At 31.6% G+C, this 19,868-nt stretch overlaps 2 protein-coding genes across 3 annotated transcripts; one reads left to right on the plus strand and one right to left on the minus strand.

Annotated features, from left to right (window-relative positions):
* Positions 1-1,363: 1,363 nt before the first annotated feature.
* LOC105630049 (uncharacterized) lies at positions 1,364-4,866 on the minus strand. Its single transcript, XM_012211737.4, has 2 exons — positions 2,094-4,866; positions 1,364-1,806 (listed from the first exon to the last, which is right to left on the minus strand). Exons 1-2 carry the CDS (start codon positions 4,678-4,680, stop codon positions 1,442-1,444), a joined length of 2,952 nt encoding a protein of 983 aa, XP_012067127.1. The 5' UTR covers positions 4,681-4,866; the 3' UTR covers positions 1,364-1,441.
* A 6,943-nt stretch (positions 4,867-11,809) lies between these two features.
* Positions 11,810-13,932, plus strand: LOC105630009 (zinc finger CCCH domain-containing protein 48). 2 transcript variants are annotated; one of them, XM_089723665.1, is made up of 2 exons: positions 11,810-13,205; positions 13,469-13,932. In XM_089723665.1, the coding sequence occupies exon 1, from the start codon at positions 12,031-12,033 to the stop codon at positions 13,144-13,146; it is 1,116 nt and encodes a 371-aa protein (XP_089579791.1). In that variant the 5' UTR covers positions 11,810-12,030; the 3' UTR covers positions 13,147-13,205; positions 13,469-13,932. The 2 variants fall into 2 exon arrangements, with proteins under 2 accessions (XP_089579791.1, XP_089579792.1); XM_089723666.1 differs by having other exon boundaries at positions 11,811-13,205; positions 13,501-13,932.
* Positions 13,933-19,868: the final 5,936 nt, after the last annotated feature.

The raw sequence follows: 19,868 nt of genomic DNA on the forward strand, positions 1-19,868 counted from the left end.
GGTAATTTCCAATTACTTAAACTAGTATCTATATCTTCAGCTCAAATGACTTCTTTATTTTTTCGACCTTTTGCTTAGTTCCATTCCTGTGCTAGACCGCATACTAGCGCTCCTAGTCAGACTGCCAAATATTCTATCCATCTCTTTAGATAACTGCCAAACTCTTTAGTGAAACGCAAGTCACATGTCCGTGATTGCCATTGAAAGCCAAAAGTAGGCGTGTCAGCAGAGGAGTAAACCGTTGATTTTGGCAACATTAGGGCAGTCTTATTATACTTCGTTATTCTCTTAATAAAGGAAATGGTAAAAAAAATCCAATGGCCTTCCCTCACAAGAAAGCAAGGATAAAATGGATCGTGCTAATTGGATACGAGGCCATTGCACCTTATATGTATTGCCAATGGGAGGGGAAAAATACTTAGGGTTTAGCTAGTGCAGTAGCTAGTAGTGGTTAGCTATTAGTTTTAACTGTTAATTGTTTGTACAGCGGTTTAAATTAGAAGTGTTCGGATTGACATCTATTTATATAGCGACTTAAATTAGAAGTGTTCAGATTTACTTAGCTGTTTAATTTAACATGACAAGAAAAAACATTAGTTATTTAATTAGTTAAATTTGAGTGAAAAAAAGACAATGATGGTCAAAAAAATTTAATTAAAAATTAAACCTTAAATGTTAGGAGTGTTTAAGTTTCATAAAAAGTTCTCTAATCCTTAACAGCTATTCCCTCTGTTATATTTTAACAACAACAAATTTACATTTTATCTTGTTTCACTTTAAGTACTCATTTAGGACTTTGAGAATATATTAATAATTTTTTTTTAAAAAAATTTTACCCATATTTAATTTGGTGTTTTGTAGTAAAATGAAATGAAGAGTTTTTAATTTTAAGGACAATTTAGACATTCTACCATGTAGTTTTAGAAAATCAAAGTGTTCCAATCATTTTCTTAATTATGTGAAAATATCAAATATTGCTATTAAAGTGGAACATAAGGAGTATTATAAAAGCTATGTTAATTTTTTTTTTTTAATTCTTGTGAAAATGTTAAATGTTGCTGTTATTAAAGTGAAACAAAGTTTTTTTTTTTTAATTCTTGTGAAAATGTTAAATGTTGCTGTTATTAAAGTGAAACAAAGGGTATTATAAAAGCTTTGTTATACTCTACAATTGGTAGAGATAGAATTTTGACATAATCAAAACGCTAAAAGTCAAGTTGATATCAAATAGGGTCTTAGTTTATTCATTAGATATTGTATCCAGAACCCTCAGAGATTAGATATTCGATTGTCATGCCTATTGAGAGAACCTATGCTATGGCAAGTTCAAAGAAAACATGCATAATAATCCTCATAAAACATAGGTAACCACAACCAGTTTATTCATTTCATTATTTTATTATCACAAAATGATACAATATTTGACAGCTATTAAGGATATTTAATCTCCATGACCAAGTAGTTGTCCTACTGAAATAGTATGGAGTTGCATTTCCAAAGGTGGGTTTTGAGTATGAGTAGATAGCTCTTGAGAAACATGTTTCATGTATGGACGTGATTCTGGATTTGAATGCAAGCATGAAACTGCTATTTCCACAACAGAGACTATTTCTTCAATCACTTGATTACTGGGAAGTGAGACTCGATTATCCAACAAATCCTTCAATAGTGAAGCTGATGATGATGATGGTGATGATAGGGTTGAGATAAGATCGCCTGGATGGCTTCCTACAAGTATTTCCAATGCCAGAACCCCAAAGCTATAGACATCACATTTTTCATTTACCTCCATTGTATAAGCAAGCTCTGCAAAGATGGATAAGACTTTTTTGTAAAATAACTGTTACTATTTTATTTGTTTTTCTCATTAAATGGTTATAAGTACCTTTGAAAAACTAATTTCGATTGGTTTTGACATATGGGTGAGGTCGTATACTAGGTGTAGATAAGTTTCTCTCCACAAATAAAAATGGATCGGTAAAAGAATAAATTTAGTTTTGAGAGCAAAATTGGCGTTAGTTAACTACTTCACTTAATAAGACATGGAAGAATTACTGATAATTTATGGGGTGAAATGAAAGGAAATGACATACCTGGAGCTATATACCCAAGTGTGCCTGCAACTGAAGACCAATTAGATGAATCTGGCTTTAAAATCTTAGCAGTGCCAAAATCTGATACATGAGCTTCGTATTCCATGTCCAATAAAACGTTCTTGCTCGATATGTCACGATGGATTATCGGAAACGAGCAATCATGATGCATGTAAGACAAAGCATTTGCCACACCTTTAATAACATTTATCCTCTTCGTCCAGTCAAATGCCTTTGCTTGTTCGTCAGTCTTCAACAAAGTTTCAAGGCTCCCATTTTCTAAAAACTCATAAACCAGTAAGGGTTGATTACTATTTGAGCAAAACCCATGAAGCTTCACAATGTTTCGATGCCTTATTTCTGTTAAAGCTTGAATCTCACTAGCAAAAGCTTTTGAATTGGCGATTTCATCTTCGAGCTGCAAGTGAAGTTTCTTTATAGCAACAACTTTGTCTGTCGACAAAATAGCTTTGTACACACTTCCAGATCTCCCCGCACCAATGCAAAACCTCGAGTCGAATCCTTCTGTTGCTTCAACAATGGTTTGGTAAACCATTTTACCGTCATAGCTCCATATTGCAAAAGGATCGTTCCTCGTTTCAACTTCCTTTGACTTACTGCTTTCTCTTTGGCAGTAAGTATAAAGAATCCCGACAATGCAAAATGTGAGAAATAGCGTGCACAAAATTGGAACAACAATTACAACAATAATTTTCTCGCTTCTTTTTACATTATTATGGTTGATTAATGCAGGGCAAGCCTTCAACCCAGAAGCATTTCCACACAGGCCTTTGTTGTTTCTAAATGCTTCGAATGGAGCCTCAAGAAATGGTTTGGTATCAGGAATTGGACCTTCTAGTTGGTTGTAGGATAAGTCTACATTTGTCAAGCCAATCATAGCATCGAAAGAAACCGGAATCGAACCATGTAACTTATTATGAGAAAGGTTCAGAATCTCTAGACGCTGTAAGTTTCCAAGTTGTTCAGGTATGTTTCCCATCAACAAATTTTCACTTAAATCAAGTGTCTGCAATGAAAGCAGACTGCCTATCTCAAGAGGTATTTTCTCAGAAAAATTGTTACCGCTCAAATTCAATTCCAATAGTTTTGTGCAGTCTCCAATTTGTTTGAGAATGGACCCATTAAAATTGTTTCTTGCTAAGTTGAGATACGAAAGAGCAGACAACATTGTGATCTCTAGAGGAATTTGACCTGAAAGTTTATTATTACTAAGACCAAGATGAAATAGCAACTTCAAATTTCCCAATTCCTTTGGAATTTCTCCATATAGATTATTTGAAGAGAGGTCCAGAAATTGGAGTTGGGTTGCATTTGCAAGCTCAGATGGTATGTCACCAGAAAAATTATTATTAGATATCTTTAAGCTTGTCAAGTTACGACATTGTCCCCAATTTGAAGATATCTTACCAGACAATTTGTTATCACTCAAATCAATATAGTCTAACTCAGGATACACCCCAAAAGCTTCAGATATATTTCCAGAAAGTTGGTTTGCATCAAGCCTAATTCTAAACAACTGATTGCAATTTTTTAAGCTTTTTGGAATAGACCCTGTAAAGTTATTGTGATGGACAGAGAAATAATCAAGCAACCCACTAACGCATATCTCCTGTGGTAAATCACCACTTAGTCTATTTTCAGATAATTGAAAATTTGTCAACTGGGTATAATTGTTCATGTTTGGAAGGGGACCAGAAAGTTCATTTGTAAACAAACGTAACTCAACAAGGGAATATAGTTGTCCCATTTCTTGAGGAATTGGTCCAGAGAGATAGTTATCGGATAAATCAAGACCTTGTAATTTTGTCAAATTTCCTATAGATTTAGGGATTTTTCCAGTTAAATTATTTGCAGGCAATTCAAAAAGTTGAAGAGCTGTTAAAAATCCTAGTTCTTGAGGGATAAATCCTGAAAGTCTATTTCCAAACAAAACAAGAACTTGAATTTTTTTCAAATATCCAAATTCTTTAGGAATGGATCCTGAAAGTAAATTCACATGAAGATAAATTTCAATTATATTGGTTAAATTTCCTATGGAAGTAGGAATTTGACTGCTGAGTTCATTTCTTGATAAAATAAGAGAATTTAGATTTGTAAGGAATCCTATTTCAAATGGAATATTTCCATAGAAAGAATTGCGAGATAGATCAAGATATTTGAGTTCAGAAAGATTACTAATAGAAGAAGGAATTGAACCATAAAGAGAATTATTACTCAGAACAAGGCTATGGAGGTTATGGAAGGCTGAGAAATTGAAAGTCTCAAGTGTACCTTTTAAACCATAGTCAGAAAGATTGAATTCTACAACACTTGCGAAAGAATTGCAATTGATTCCAGTCCAGTTGTTGCAAGGACTAGTATTTGTACTCCAAGAAGACAAGAGAGATTGGCTTTGGTTGTGGAGACTGCTTTTCCAATTCAGAAGAGCTTTAGCTTCTTCTTCTTCTAGTCCTTTTCTTGAGGCTTGGTGTTTACCAGTTGCAGAGACTGCTAAAAGAGATAAAAGCAGAAGCTCAAGAATGGTAACAATAAGCTTATAGGATAATGGGTATCTTAGAGAAGTCATTATTAGAGATTGAAGGCAAGTGTTTCATATACATATGTATATATACACAGCAGCAGTGCAGAATATTTAACGAATTGGTGAAAACTCTTAAGACTTACAATTTCTCACTTTATACGTTAAACCGGCACATTATTAGTATCAAAATTTCATTACTTTAGTGTAATGCCAATGTCGGAGAAGAAGACTTTGTTAATTTGAACAACCATGATTAGCTGATGGAGAAGAAGACTTTCTTAATTTGAACAACAATGATTATTAAAAATTTGTCAGTTTCAGATGAAGTTGTATTTGACTTTGAAGAACAATAGTAGTTTAATTAAATAACTTTTGTTCTTTTAAATGTTTTTATTTATTTATTCATATTATTTGGTAGTAATATTTAATTTTAGGCGGGTGGGAAATTGAGGAGATAGAAACTAGCAACCACTTTTCTTATACACTTGTTTTTGGTCCTTACCAAGAACATATAAATGGGTCTATATTTGAAAAACTATTCCATCTTCAAAGCACTAAGTAAAGTCAAGTCAAAAACGAAGGGAAAATAATTTATGTTAGCCCCCAAAAAAATAATAATAATAATTAAATTCTGTGTGTTATTTTATGGTTGATTGAATAAACCCTGAGAAAGTATTAAAAGAAAGTCAAATATATAAACTAACAATTATATATATATATATATATATATATAATATTCTATAAGCAACGCATATAGCCCCATACTAACTTTCTCTTTAGTCGTTAATAATATCTCCTGTTCAATTTTAATTTATGAATATTTTTATTTAAATTTTATAGAAAAGAACATCAATATAGAAGAAAATCGAAGCGTAGTAAATATTTTATTTAATTATTAATTATTTTTATAGTTTTATTTATATTTTACTAATTATTATGTTTAATTGTTCTTTACTAAAACTAAAATAATGACGAACATAATTCTTGTTAAATAATAAAAATTATAAATGAAATAATGAGTACTTATAATAAGAAGCACTCGTGTAATACAATGTTCTAGAATACTAGCATGACTAAAATTGCTAAATATTTACTTTTAAAAAAACAATTCTTGATTTGATTATTTAATTGTTTAAAATTTTGATAAATTTTTCATGTGTACGTATTTTAAAAAAGTTTTTGAAAATATTTTATCAAATTCTCTCTCTTTTTTTTTTAATTTTTAAATACGCATAATGACTGAATTGATGTTCACAAGTGGCCGGCTCCAACACCAGGTCAGTCCACTTGTAACGTTGACGTGGCGGTCCTTGCAAATGGCTTTTTTGGGTTGGGTATGATTATACGTGATAGTGAAGGGCATATCTGTGCTGGACAGTTGGTTCTTAAACAAGGACTACCTGATCCTCAAGCAGGTGAAGTTTTGTATTCCTGAAGCGGTAAGTTAGATACAACCTCCAGCTTTTTATCCGGTCAAAATTTATTCAAAGGTCAGGGAATCATGTCGCTCCTATTATCCTACAATGGCGTAGGAACTTTGCAGCTCCAAGAGGTTCTAGAAGCCTCTAACCATTTGCCAATCTATAGCAAGAAGTGAAATAGTTTTTATATTACTTATTTTGCTAAGTAAATAAGATATTACTGATTTTTGTTCTTAGGGGATAAAATTTAATTGATTACCAGCTGATTCTGCATTGCATAATATAAATTAAATATAGACAAAAAAAATTATAGCAGGATCCCTATACTTTAGGGAATACGTCACCTTTTGTGTTTTAAAAAATAAATTAAAATTTTCTTATCGTTTATTTCTGTCAAACTATAAGGTCCTTCTGTCCAATTTTATATTTTTTTCGTCCAATGTTTAATGAAATGATGAAAGTAGGCTTTTATATCTTTTCACTTTTGATATTTTTTAAAAATACATGGACAAACTAATTATATTTCTCAAATAATAAGAACCATACTGTAACTTTTCTAATATAAAAATTTAATACTGTAAAATCTTTCTCGTATAAAATTTTAATACTTCTCTTTTGACGTTTGTGTTTTCCTGTTAATTTAACGGAAAAGATATAAAAATTAAATAGAAGGACCTAGTAGCGCAATAGATGCAAAACATAGGGACAAAATGATATATTTTTAAAAACACAGAGACGGAATAATTATATTTCGCAAACTGCAAAGACCATACTATAATTTTTCCTTAAATATAAATATGAATTTTAAAGATCAAGTGAAACTTTTTTTTTTTTTTTTTAAAAATGCTATCCATCGTTACAAAGAAAAATATGTTCAAAATTTCATTACTAAAAATAAGCGGAATAGACACAAAAGAATTTCATCATTATTAAACTCTCTATTTCTCTTCTTTTGTTGCAGTAGAAGATGCTGAAAGCGACAATACAAGAAGCACTGCTTATACTTATTGCCAAAAATGCTACGCAAAGTGCTTTTGTGTGCCTTCAGGAACATATGGTAACAAACAATCCTGCCCTAGGTCCCGGTTGTCCTTGAACCCACTTGTACCTAATTTTATTTCCTTCAAAATCAATTGCAGCACTATATTTGCTTTTGCTGTACATATATATATATATATATATATATATATATATATATATATATATGTTATGAGCAAATTTACATAGCCAAGAAGAAGATGGAATCCGGTTAACTTAACTGACTGAATCCTCTGACTACTTCATAGTCTTTCCCTGGAATAGATTCTCTAGTCCTAGCGTCATAAAAAATGACAGATGAACAGCCAATGGACATTGCTGACAAATTGCATCACTTAGTGCAAAGCCTTCAACAGTAGAGGGACAATTAATTTCTTGAATCTGTCTTGCAATAGAAGTGAGCAGTTTCCTTCATGATCTTAACAGATTACTTCCGACACTCCCAGAAGCTATTGAATTTTAAAGCTGCACCAAAATTAATTCTCACAGTCCGAAGAGGAGAAGCAACCAACTAGCATCTTCTTCAAATTGTAATTATGATAGAATGTGACCTAAAGAAAGCATTTGTAATTAGAACCTATTAGCGAGACTCCATGTAAAACATCCTCAAGGAATAAACCTATCCAAAACAGGAAAGACACGTACTTGTAAGGTTAAGACTCGTGGGAGGTTGTTGTCACTTGCCAGGATAGAGACTACCCCACCATAACATGATCGTGCTAATCTTCTAAAGGAGTGGAAGATTACATTTGGGAACGCTATGTTCGCTATAAAGACAATGATTGAAAACGAACCTACGGAGCATATTAGAGTAGCACCGACTCTCTCTCCCTCTCCAGGATAGAGACTACATCACCACAACACGATCATGCTAATCTTCTAAAGGAGTGGAAGACTAAATTTCGGAAGGCTATGTTCACTATAAAGACAATGATTTTGTCACGACCCAAAATTATAGGTTGGACTGATACTAGGGCTCAGGTAAGCTTAAGGCTCACGAAGCCCGTAAGAAGTCCAAATTACCAAACCCAGGAGATATAAATGAATGGGTGGTACCAGGATCACACAAAACTCGCGCCTCAAATGAACAAATAGTAAGAATACCTGCTACCACGACATTGGATGCCTAAGCATCCCCCTGGGTCAAATGGAAAAGTCGAAGTTGTCCTCCTGCAGATTGTGAAGCTTGTATGGAACTCTGCCTCTACCAAAAGAACTATGGCCTTGCGAATTTAGAACCCGATGCAGTAGGGGGTCTAGACATACTACCCATAGAAGATTGGGATGACATATGTCGTAGCTGAAAAAGTGGGCAATCTCTAGCATAATGCCTAGTCTGATGACATCTGAAGCAGGTGTTAGCATCAAAAGTACATCCTCGGTATTGAAGTGATGCAGTTTGGTGAAGGAATCTTTATAAGCCAAAGGAAGTATGCAATGGAGATTTTGAAAAGGTTTGGAATGGAGAGCAGTAATGCAGTTCGGAATCCCATCATTCCGGGGTTTAAGATTGGTAAAGATGAAAATGGAGTAGAGGTTGATGGCACTTTTTATAAGCAATTGGTGGGGAGCATGATGTATCTAACAGCCACGAGACCGAACATAATGTTTGTTGTTAGCCTGATTAGTAGGTATATGTCAAAGCCAACAGAACTTCATCTCATGGAAGCCAAGAGGATCTTGTGTTATCTACAAGGAACAACTGACTTTGGGATCCTTTATAGGAAGGGAGGGAATAAGGAGTTAATTAGCTTCTATGACAGTGATTATGCAGGCTGTTTGGAGGATAGAAAGAGCACGTCAGGTTATGCTTTCGTTTTGAGTTCAGGAGTAGTTGCGTGATCATCACGAAAGCAACCGATTATAACTCTCAGTACAATAGAGGCTAAATTTGTCACTGCTACAGCGTGTTCATGTCAGGCCGTGTGGATGAAGAGAATTTTGAAGGAACTTGGCGATAAAGGCAGCAAAGACACTACTATTTTCTGTGACAATAGCTCAACGATCAAGTTATCCAAGAACCTTATGCATGGCAGAAGCAAACACATAGATGTACGTTTTCACTTCCTACGGGAGTTGGCTAGAGAAGGAGTTGTATATTTGAAGCATTGTGAAACACAAGAGCAGGTGGCTGATGTATTAACTAAACCACTTAAACTGAAGTTATTTCAAAAGTTGAGAGATCAATTAGGAGTATGTAAGGCTCCAGCAATAAACTAATTGCTTAGGCAATCTAGTTTAAGGGAGGAAATGTTATGACTTAAGGTTCGCTATTTTGTTAATAAGTGTCCTAGTCTTTAGGATGTTGTTACAGGTTTGAATTCTTTCTAGTTTAGTTACCACGATTTTAATATAACGTGGGTTGCTTTTGGATTTTCTGTTTTATCTTGTAAGGATGTTATAAATAGCCATTTTGCATCTCAAATAATCAAGTCATTCTCTCAGATTGGTTGTGTATTTTTGGTTGTGAGATCAATAATTCCTAAGAGGAAAAAACAAGAATATACAATATACAATATTTTCGTGGTAAATACATAGTTGTCTTAAACTACAATTTTTTATCCCTTTACGCCAATAAATTACTCCTATTTATTATTATAGTACTTTTTAAAATTGACTATTTCTTCTATTTCTTAAAATTAATTAATTTATTTTTATATTTAACAAAAAAGAACAAAAATTTAATAAAAGGAAATAATATGTAATGGAAGCAAAGACCAAAGCAAGACAGTGTATTTCTAAAAATAGAGGTGAACTGTCGTGTATTTTAATAAAATATAGAGATTAAATAGTAATTTTTTATTTTTTTTAACAAGGTTTGATGTATGATGTATCATGAAAACTTAAGGTGATATATAATTTATTCAAAATTTAATTTTTATATAATTATCACTTAATTTTATGCAAATTTAGAAGAGATAATAAATAATTTACTCTTAATTTTTTTATGTAATAATTTTTTGCCCAATGGAAAATTGGGGAACTGAAATATAAAATAGATAATTATTGTAAGTAAATGATAAGAACTGGCTGATAATATACAATAATAAAATATATAAAAGAATAATAATAAAAAAAGATATTAAACTCCTAAATAAACTCTAACTAACAAATAAATCAGGATTCCTACTATCTTTGTCCAAATACAATTATCTCTCCATCAATATAAATATTCTCAATTAAGCCTAGAAGGGCTAATTCACAATTTTCTAAATCCTTAATTTTTGAGAGTTTAACATTGGCAAATAAGAATAAATAAATAAAGTAAACTTAATTAACATTATAATATTATTGAAATAATTGGGAAGAAAAAAAATATAAACTCATCCTTAAATTATATTAATATTAACACATAAGTCTCACTATTTTTAAGAAGCGACTCTAATGCCTTAAATTATGCTTTCCGTCTCATAATTATATCCCTTAGTCCGTTTTTAATGGATTTTGTCATGAGTCTATTACTAATGTGGCAGACAAACGGGAGAGAATTTAGTGAAATGATAAAAAAAAATCCTTAACAGGGCTTAATAGACATAAACAAAAGGGATTAGAGAGAGAATTAGTAAATAGAAAATCACATACTAAAATGCATCCAAAATTTTTACTTAAAAGTATAAGTACATTTTTTTTTTTTTCCTTTTCTTGGATTTAATAGACAAACAATATTATTCTTTTTTATTGAATTTTGTTTATTTTATTTTAACTCGATATGTGACGATTTGCAAAAGAGGTTCGAAACATTCTCTATTTTGTCCATTCATCTTAATTTCTAGATTTTTTTTTTTTCATTTTGGGTTGAAAAATAAAGATAAAAATTTAAGAATAAAAGAAAATAATTTCTTTGAGATTTGATGGTAATATATGCTTTTTATGGATAGAGGGGCCTATTTATGAGACGGAAGTATAATTTAGAAACGTTAGAATATTTTTTAAAAAATATTATAGTTTATATATTAATATTGGTATAACTTAAGGATTTAATTACATATTTCCCTAAGGCCTAATGATAAAAAAAAAAAAAAAAAAAAATTGAACTTTGAGCTTTCTAACGATTTTGGTCGATTCTTATAATTGTTACAATTGATACTACGAAGTAATTTTTTCTTAACGATTGTGGCTTTCGTCCATGAATCGTTTGCGCTATGTTGATGTAGCAATTAGTAGGACTTTCACCATAATACCTCGAGTGACGACACTCTTCTCTCCTTGAATTCTTAAAATTTCTTCAATTCCTAAAATCTATGCACAGTAAACTTTTAGCTTCTCTTCTATCGAATGAATCACTCTTTTTTTTTTTTTTACTAAGGTTGTTTTTCTACCTCTCATTTAACGGTTAGATGAGAGACTCTCCAGCTCGATCATGCAATTACTAGGATGGGACCTAGTGCGTTTCAACTACTAAACCAAGCTATCTTAGATAGTGCGCTAGAATATTGTTGATTTATAGCAATTAATTTTTATCCCGTGTTAATGAAATTTTTTTTAAAAATAAGTTGTATTGCTAACATTTTGACAAATTTTTCATGCTTTTTGCTTTTATAGGTTTAAACACTTTTTTGCATATTTTTGATACAAAATTTGCTTTTTTTGTTTAAACAGCGTTGTTGTCTTTTATATATTTTAACATTTATGTTAATATTTATGAGATAAGGAATTTTACAGTCAGCAAGTGATATGCTATGGCGAGAGTTCTGCTAACAGCCACATTAATATTATAGTATTAAAAATAACAAATTAATTATCAAGTTAATCAATTGGAACCGCCTTTAATCAATCCGACTGAGAATGGGAGCTTAGTTTGAATTGCATTATAAATAATACTACGCTCCTCTATTTGCTTCACTTTTCCGCCAAGTCATCGGTTCCTAACTACCGACAACCTCTGATCTTTTGCTTCTTCTTGTTCTCCCTTGCTGTTCGATTTCTAAATCAACCAATGGATATCCTGGTGAGAACCATAGACAACCCGAAACCCTCCTTTTACGATTCTTCTGTTGGTGCAAAGAAACCCAACAACTTTTACGATTCTTCAGTTGGCGCCAAGAAACCTAACAGTCAAGCAACAAAACTTTGCAAATTCTGGGCCAAGGGAAGATGTGCGTTCGGCAGTAACTGTAAGTTTTTGCACTCTTGGTATCTCTCCGGCAATGGCTTCTCAATGCTTGCAAGACTACAAGGCCATAAAAAAGCTGTTGTAGGTATTGCTCTTCCTTCAGGCTCTGATCAGCTTTATACTGGCAGTAGAGATGGTACTGTTAGGGTCTGGGATTGTAAATCTGGCAATTGCAATCATGTAATCAATTTGGGTTTTGAAATTTACTCTTTTATCTGCGAAGGCTCATGGGTTTTTATTGGACTATCAAATTCTGTTAGAGTGTGGAGTTTGAGTGAATCTGATATTAAAGAGTTCTCCTTAGATGGACCAGTTGGTCGAGTATATGCTTTGGCGGTATACAAAGATATGTTATTTGCTGGAGCAGCTAATGGTGATATTTTGGTGTGGAAAGGAAGTTTTGAAGAAAATCCCTTCAAATTGGTAGCAAACATAAGAGCACATAAAATGCCTATTACATGTTTGAATATTGGCTTTAATGGTAAATTCTTATATTCAGGCTCTATGGACAGTACTGTGAAAGTTTGGGATTTGGAGACATTACAGTGTAATCAAATACTGGAAGGCCATAATGATGTGGTTATGTCTCTTCTTAGTTGGGATAACTGTTTATTGACATGCTCCTTAGATCATACAGTCAAGTTTTGGGTTATAAAAGAAGGAGAAGGCAAATTATTAGAACAAGTGCACACAAAAGAAGAGAAGGCTGGGGTTCTGAAAGTGATTGGCATGCAAGATTCTCAAGGGAAGCCTGTTGTGTTGTGTTCGGGCAATGATAATTGTGTTAGATTATATGACTTGGAGTCTTTCACTGAAAGGGATGCTGAAAGGGATAGGATCTTTGCAGAGCAAGAAGTAAGAGAAATTCAAAGAGGTCCTCATGGCCTTTTTTTCACAGGAGATGCTAGTGGTGTTGTTACTGTTTGGATTTGGCAGTAGACAATGCGCTCCGTCTTCTCCATTTCCATTCTATTCAAAGCTGATGAGCAGAAAGCTTGGTATACTGTTCTTTCCAAATGGCAAATTATTGTGAATCAATCTATTGCTAAATTTGCACTAACTCATTGAGAATTGTATAAGTAAGTATAGTTGAGTAAAAATTGGGAGAAATTTATACAAATGAAACCTCTTACTTATTTTACCCTGTCTATTCTAGCCTCTAATTTACTTTGTTCAGCTGGTTTATTTTGTCTTTTGGGTATTCTAAATGCTTATTCTTCACTGACATTGAGTTCTTTGGTTATACTCTGTTTCTTTGCAGTATTTAAGCTGTGTAATTCCTATTTTGGATAGGTTTATTTCTTGAGGCTTTCTGCTGGAATTCCTGTAAGGAATCTATTCCTGGAAAAGACTATGAAGCAATCAGAGAGGATTGTGTCAGTTTAGCTAACTAGATTCCTTCTTCTTGGCTATGTAAATTTGCTCACAAAACACAAATATGTATATAAATACATTAAAAGTAAATGTATGGCTGCAATTGATTTTGAAGGGAACTAAATTAGGTAAAGTGCATTCAAGGACTTTTGGGACCTCCCCTTTTGGTCTTCCAATTATTGTAGCAAGGGCAGGATTGTTTGTTACCACAAGTCCCTGAAGGCACGCACAAGCACTTTGCACAGCATTTTTGGCAGAGGAATAAACATGGCTTCTTGTATTGTGTAGTGAGCGTCGTCTAGCCAATTTATTCAATGAATAAATATTTGGTTAAAGAAAATTGAATTTTCAGTGATCGGTCAAAAGTTAACCAAACCGAATTAATCAAAATTAACCGACATTAAAAATTACTCCGTTTTGATTAATTACAGTATTAATAAATATGTTTTTTTAGAGTCGGTCAATTAAATACATTTTTATTTTCTTTAACTTCAACTCGATTAATAATCAAAATTAATTTAACTAAAATGGTTCGGATTGATTTGACTAAATCAAAAAATTTCAATTAATTAAGTTCGGCTAAAAATCAAAAAATTTCAAACTACTTTAATATTACTAGTTAAAAGCTTATATTGAAAAAATTAAGTTGGATGTCTATTTATTTAATTGATTACCTCGAGGATGAAGGCTGCCTTCGGTATACTAAAAATTCGAGAAAGCAAAGATTAATACATTAGCAAAGGAATTTGAACTTTATATATAAATATTTATTTATTTGTTTATGAAAATCTCACCGTGGTACTATTGTGATTTGGTTGTGGCTGTGGACTTGGCACCTCATCGATAGTAGCCTGCATTCATAATTTATATTTCATACATTAAGTTATATATATATATATATATATATATATATATATATATATATATATATATAATTTTTCAAAATTTTAAGTTTTATTTTTTAAAATTTATTTTTTAATAAATATATATATTAACGAGATATTTAAAAAATTTTATATTTTATTTTTGAAATATTTGATTTGATTTTGATTATAATTTAAAATATTTTATTTAGGAGAGAAATAAAAAAGAAAAAAGTATATCTTTTTTAAGATTTTTTTTCTTTATATTTGTATGATTTAATTAGATATATTTTTTTAAAAAATAAATTTGGAAATAGAATTTACATAATTTTTGTTTAGAAAAAGAGAAAAATATATTCTTTTTTTTATATGGTTGTACAGAAAATTGAAGATTTATTTGGAGAAGATAGAACGTTTCATATGTAATCTTTTTTCGTTAATTAGTTAACTTATTTATTTATTTTAAATTTACAACTTAGAACAATAGAAAAATAAAATATTTGAATAAACTCATTAACTGACCAATATTAAATCCTAGCATGATTTGCTTTATAATTTTCTTAGTCTTTTTTTTTTTTTTTTTTTTGTTCATCAACATTAAATTATAGCCCTTTGAGTTGAAGAATGGGCTGATTTTGAAATTCAAATTGGTAATTTTTTAATATAATTTGTTTCTCTTTATATGTTGAGTTCTTAAGAGTTTTATTGTTAATATTAATTTTTTTATTTTCTTTTTTGTTACTAAAATAATTTTTAACTATTATCAATTTAATTTAGAACATTTATATCTCCCTTGTTTGATGATTAAATATTTTTAATTTTTTTAATATTTTTTCTCTTATATTTTAAATCTGTTTGACTTAAAAGAAAATAGTGTTTATGAAACTGAAAAAAAATTAAAACTATATATATATTTTTATTTTGGGTCATTTTTTAAAGTTTCAAGAATTTATACGTATGTGCATATATTTCTTTCTCTAATGCACTGGATAAGAATACTGCCGCTATAACCAAAGTGATTACCATTATCAATTTAAATCATTTTCTCATTTTTGTACATAACAGTAAAAAATAATTTATTATTATTTTTCATTATATTTGCATAAAAATATTAATTTGGGGTTGAGGCAAGGGGTTGAAGATTGAGTAATGATTTAATTTTCCTTTTGGGCACCTATTAAGATTTTAAGAATCTGCATTTATATAAATTAGAGACTGAAATATTGGATTTTAGAGATGGAGTTGCAGTTTATTTTGAGATCACTTTTATTATATAAAAATAAATTAAATACATAAGAAGTAGCATTATAAGTATCTTGTATGGCAAAATTCAATACAAATTAATCAATCGTATTTATTTTAATCTAAATAAAAAACTTATGTTTTAATATTATATAGATAAAAAATTAAAAGATTATAAAAAAAAAAGTATATAATGAGAATAATCAACGTACAATGCATATCAGAAAAAAAACTAGTTGTATATAAAAATCTAAAAATCTTAAAAATTATTGTTACTAATACAAAGAAGTGTATAATATTATCAAAATATGTAATTTTAAATATATATTTATGAAAAATTTAAAGTGTCATATTATTTTCTATAAAAAAATTATAAAAGTGAATTTATATATTTCACCTCTCAAAAAAGTATTAAGCTTCCCTTAATAATGGGTTTCTATTATTTGATATATGTGGAAGTAAAGATGGTAAGAAGTGTTTCCTTGAGCAATTTTACTATTCCAATTACGAGGTAATAATAAGAGAAAAGATTTTTAACAATTATTTCTTAAATGTAAGAACTATTAGATGCTTAGTAGAACAAATATTTGGTAACAATTTTCCCAAAATAATGAAAAGATAAATTTATTTGTCATAGTTTTAGTGTAACAAATGGTATCCACTAATTTTATTACATTGTGATAACATTTTGAAAATTCAACGACACACTTTTTGAAATATCCCAAATTTTATTTTCAAAACTTTTGAATTTTTATTAAATCAAAAATTAGAAATTTTGACTATGTGAGCTGCAAATACCTCTTAGTTCTGATTCGAGCCCAAGTTTACGGAGTTGGACTCAAGCCCAAAACACATTATCAAAGTTACGAGTTGAAAACCTTTAGAAATTTCGAGAGTAAATATGGAGCTCTAGCTATTAATTTATTATAAATATGTATACATGTGTGTATGTAATTGATTACTACATAAATTAAAAAAATAAAAAAAATAGAATCTAACTAAAATAACAAAAATAAACCAAATCGGATACGTAAACCATGTGAAAACCCCCGTAAACCAAGCAAAATCAAGCCAAATCATTGAATTAGACCAAATCAATTCGAAGCGAACCGGAATGCTCTAGAAGCCCCAGGATTTTTCCTTTCTTTTCTTTTTCCTTTTCTTCTCCTTCTTCGTTCCAGGGAGCAGCAGCCCCTTCTCCCCTCTCCCTCCACATTCTCCGACCACCGCACGACGAGGGTGGGTGGCGACTGCCTCCTAAAGCCTCAACGACCACGATTCCGGCCTCCCTTCACGCGAAAAGAGTCCCCAACGGCACGAAACGGGATTGTCACCCTCGATAGCTCCCAATCTTGGATTTTTGTTGATTAAGCTCGATTCAAGTAGTTGATGGCCTCAAGGTGAGCCCCGATCGATTCCTCCGTCTTGTGTGAACAATTTCCATCAAAGAAATGACGGTTTTGGTGGAAGGAATTGAAAACACCATGGTCGGCGGCGAGGAGAGGACTATCGGGACCGATTCGGCCAACTAGGGGACTGATCTCGAGCAACTGACGCCAAAATCGGTCTCCTGACGAAAAATCGAGTCGAACGGTATAATTGTGATAAATTTCTGGGCAAGGCCGATTTTCCGGCCACCGTGAACGGTGGCGGTGGTCCGGCGACCTGCCAGCGACACTCCGGCGAGGTCCCAAAAAGGCAGAATGATCTCCTCTTCATTAAGGATCATGGAATTGTAGTCCGATTCTCAACCGGTACGCCCTAAGATCTATTCTCCCATTTTCAGTAAAAATTCCAAATTTAAAATTTATAGTTGAATAAATTGAATTCTAACAAATAATTAGTTAGATATAATTCTTGTTAAGAATTAATTAGGGGCATATTGTTAGAAGTAGTTAATTTTGAATAATGCTAATTACATTTCATGAATATTAGTTATAATTAGAAGATTTGTTATTGAAATAGGAATTCTTAGCTAATGTATATGTTGGTTGAATTGACTGCCTGATGAATGGTCTGTGTGAATTGAGTAATCAAATAATTGATAAATAAGGTTATGGCGGATAGGATGAGTTGTTGTGAGTTGTCCGACAGATGGACTGTGTGTATTGATTGATAAATAAATAATATTATTGTGATATTTAAACAAGTAGATAGTCATATTTCTAGGGGAGGTTCTGTTGAAATTTCGATAGAACCTAGACTTATTTTAATTAATAACATAATAAATAAGCTTATTTAGATAATTCTATAATTTGATACATAATAAATAAAGTGCTTTAATTATTTATTTATTATCATTATTATTCATTTAATTATTCCATTATTTATTTATTTTCATTATTATTGTTTATTATTATTATTTATTTTATTATTGTTGTTTATTGTTAATACTATTTGTTTATTTATTTGCATTTGATTTTGGATGTCTAATTGTGCATTGCATTACGATGTTTAATTGATTAATATGCTTGCATTTAATTGCAATACTTGATTAATTGTGTTGTGATAATGTTATGCCTTGTATGTGTGGAGTTGGGATGAAGTGGGTCACCATGGGTTTGTGAGGACGGTCGATAAAGCATGGATCCTGATTATGATGAAATTATGAAATTGGACCGTCAGCCGAGAAAATGGGAGATCGGCTTCCCCGTGTGCACCTGATACCATGGAATATATAGAAACCACAGGGTGGCCTCATGTGGTATGCACTTGATAATTTGGATGTCATTGAAGCCCATAGGGTGGCCTCCTGTTTTGTGCGCCTGATGATCTAGATTTGACGGAGACCACCCAGGTGCCTCCTGTTGGCATGGAAAAGAAAAGAGAGAATGTAAAAACAATGAGAGGACTGGTCATGTGAGGATTAGACCGGTAGGCCAGGTATGGGGGATTGGCTCCCCGGGTGCACACGTTTGAGAGGATGGGCCATATGAGAGTACGGATCGTCGAGGGTTTAGGTGACGCCACTGACTAATTTCCACATGATGTGATTATGTGAAGATGTTAATAATTGCGAGTGCTGTTGTTGTGCCATTTGTGTGACTACCCGCGTGATCATATAAATGGTCGAATGACTAGATTTGATTATTTACACATTCGTGTGAGTGCATGTGTTATGCAATAATTATTATTCATTAATAAACTCACATCTCTTTTGTTTAATCTTTTAGGAAGTAGCTTTTCCTAAGTCCCAACTCTGCTTCTTTCACTGTTAGAAAAGAATTCTCTAATTTTCGTATTAATTCATTAAATAGATAAATATATGAAAACTTATCTGTATATATCTGTTAGTGAACTCCGCAATTGTAGGATTTGTATACCTTTAGTCGTGTATTAACATAGATGAAATAATTCTGTGAGCCCATAATAAGAATGTGATGTATTGTAAATTGGGCTCGAACTGTAGAATATTGTTGATGATAAATTTGGGCCGATATATAATAAAATTTTGAGGTTTATTGTTCCTAGTAATATGGGCTGAATGTTTAAAATTTATATTGAGATAGTAGATTTCAGTGTTTCAGGCTTACTACGGGCCTCGGGGGCTTTAAGCTTACTTAGGCCTTAGTGCCGGTCCGGCCCATGGAAACGGGTAGTGACACTTTTGTTAAATAGTTTTTTTTTTTTTTTTTTTGTTAAATACTTTTGAAACTACATTTAGAATTTTTTTTTTCTCCAATTAGAAAAATTGCCTGAAAAAGGATATGAAAGAGAAAGAGATCATGATGGGTCGAGAGGAGAGAAAAAGAGTAGATCACAAAGTAAAAAATAAAAAATAATTTTTCATACTAAAATAATATATATATATATTTTTGGCTAAATCATAAAAAAGCCTGAACTTCAATGTTTTTGGTAAATTTAGCCAACACTTTTAATTTTGTACATCATTACCTCAAATTTATTTTTGTTTGTTAATTATAACCTACGTCTAGAATCTACTAGTTAATTACTTATTTAGTTGTTAATTGACCCACAATAAGTCCATTCACATTTACATTGTCATTCTTTGATTATTCATTCTTATTTTTAAAATCTCGAAATTGCAAGGTTGCATTGTTGAGACAATTTATTTCCCCTCTCAATGCAAGTTTGAAAGAATTTGGTATAGTTATACAATTAATGAACCCCAAGAGCTGCCTAGTAAGTTTCTTCGCTCATAGAGTTGCATCACTCGACCAC

Source organism: Jatropha curcas, chromosome 7 (genome assembly GCF_041381405.1).
Source record: "Jatropha curcas cultivar XTBG-Jc1 chromosome 7, XTBG_Jcur_1.0, whole genome shotgun sequence".
Classification (NCBI taxonomy): Eukaryota; Viridiplantae; Streptophyta; class Magnoliopsida; order Malpighiales; family Euphorbiaceae; genus Jatropha; species Jatropha curcas.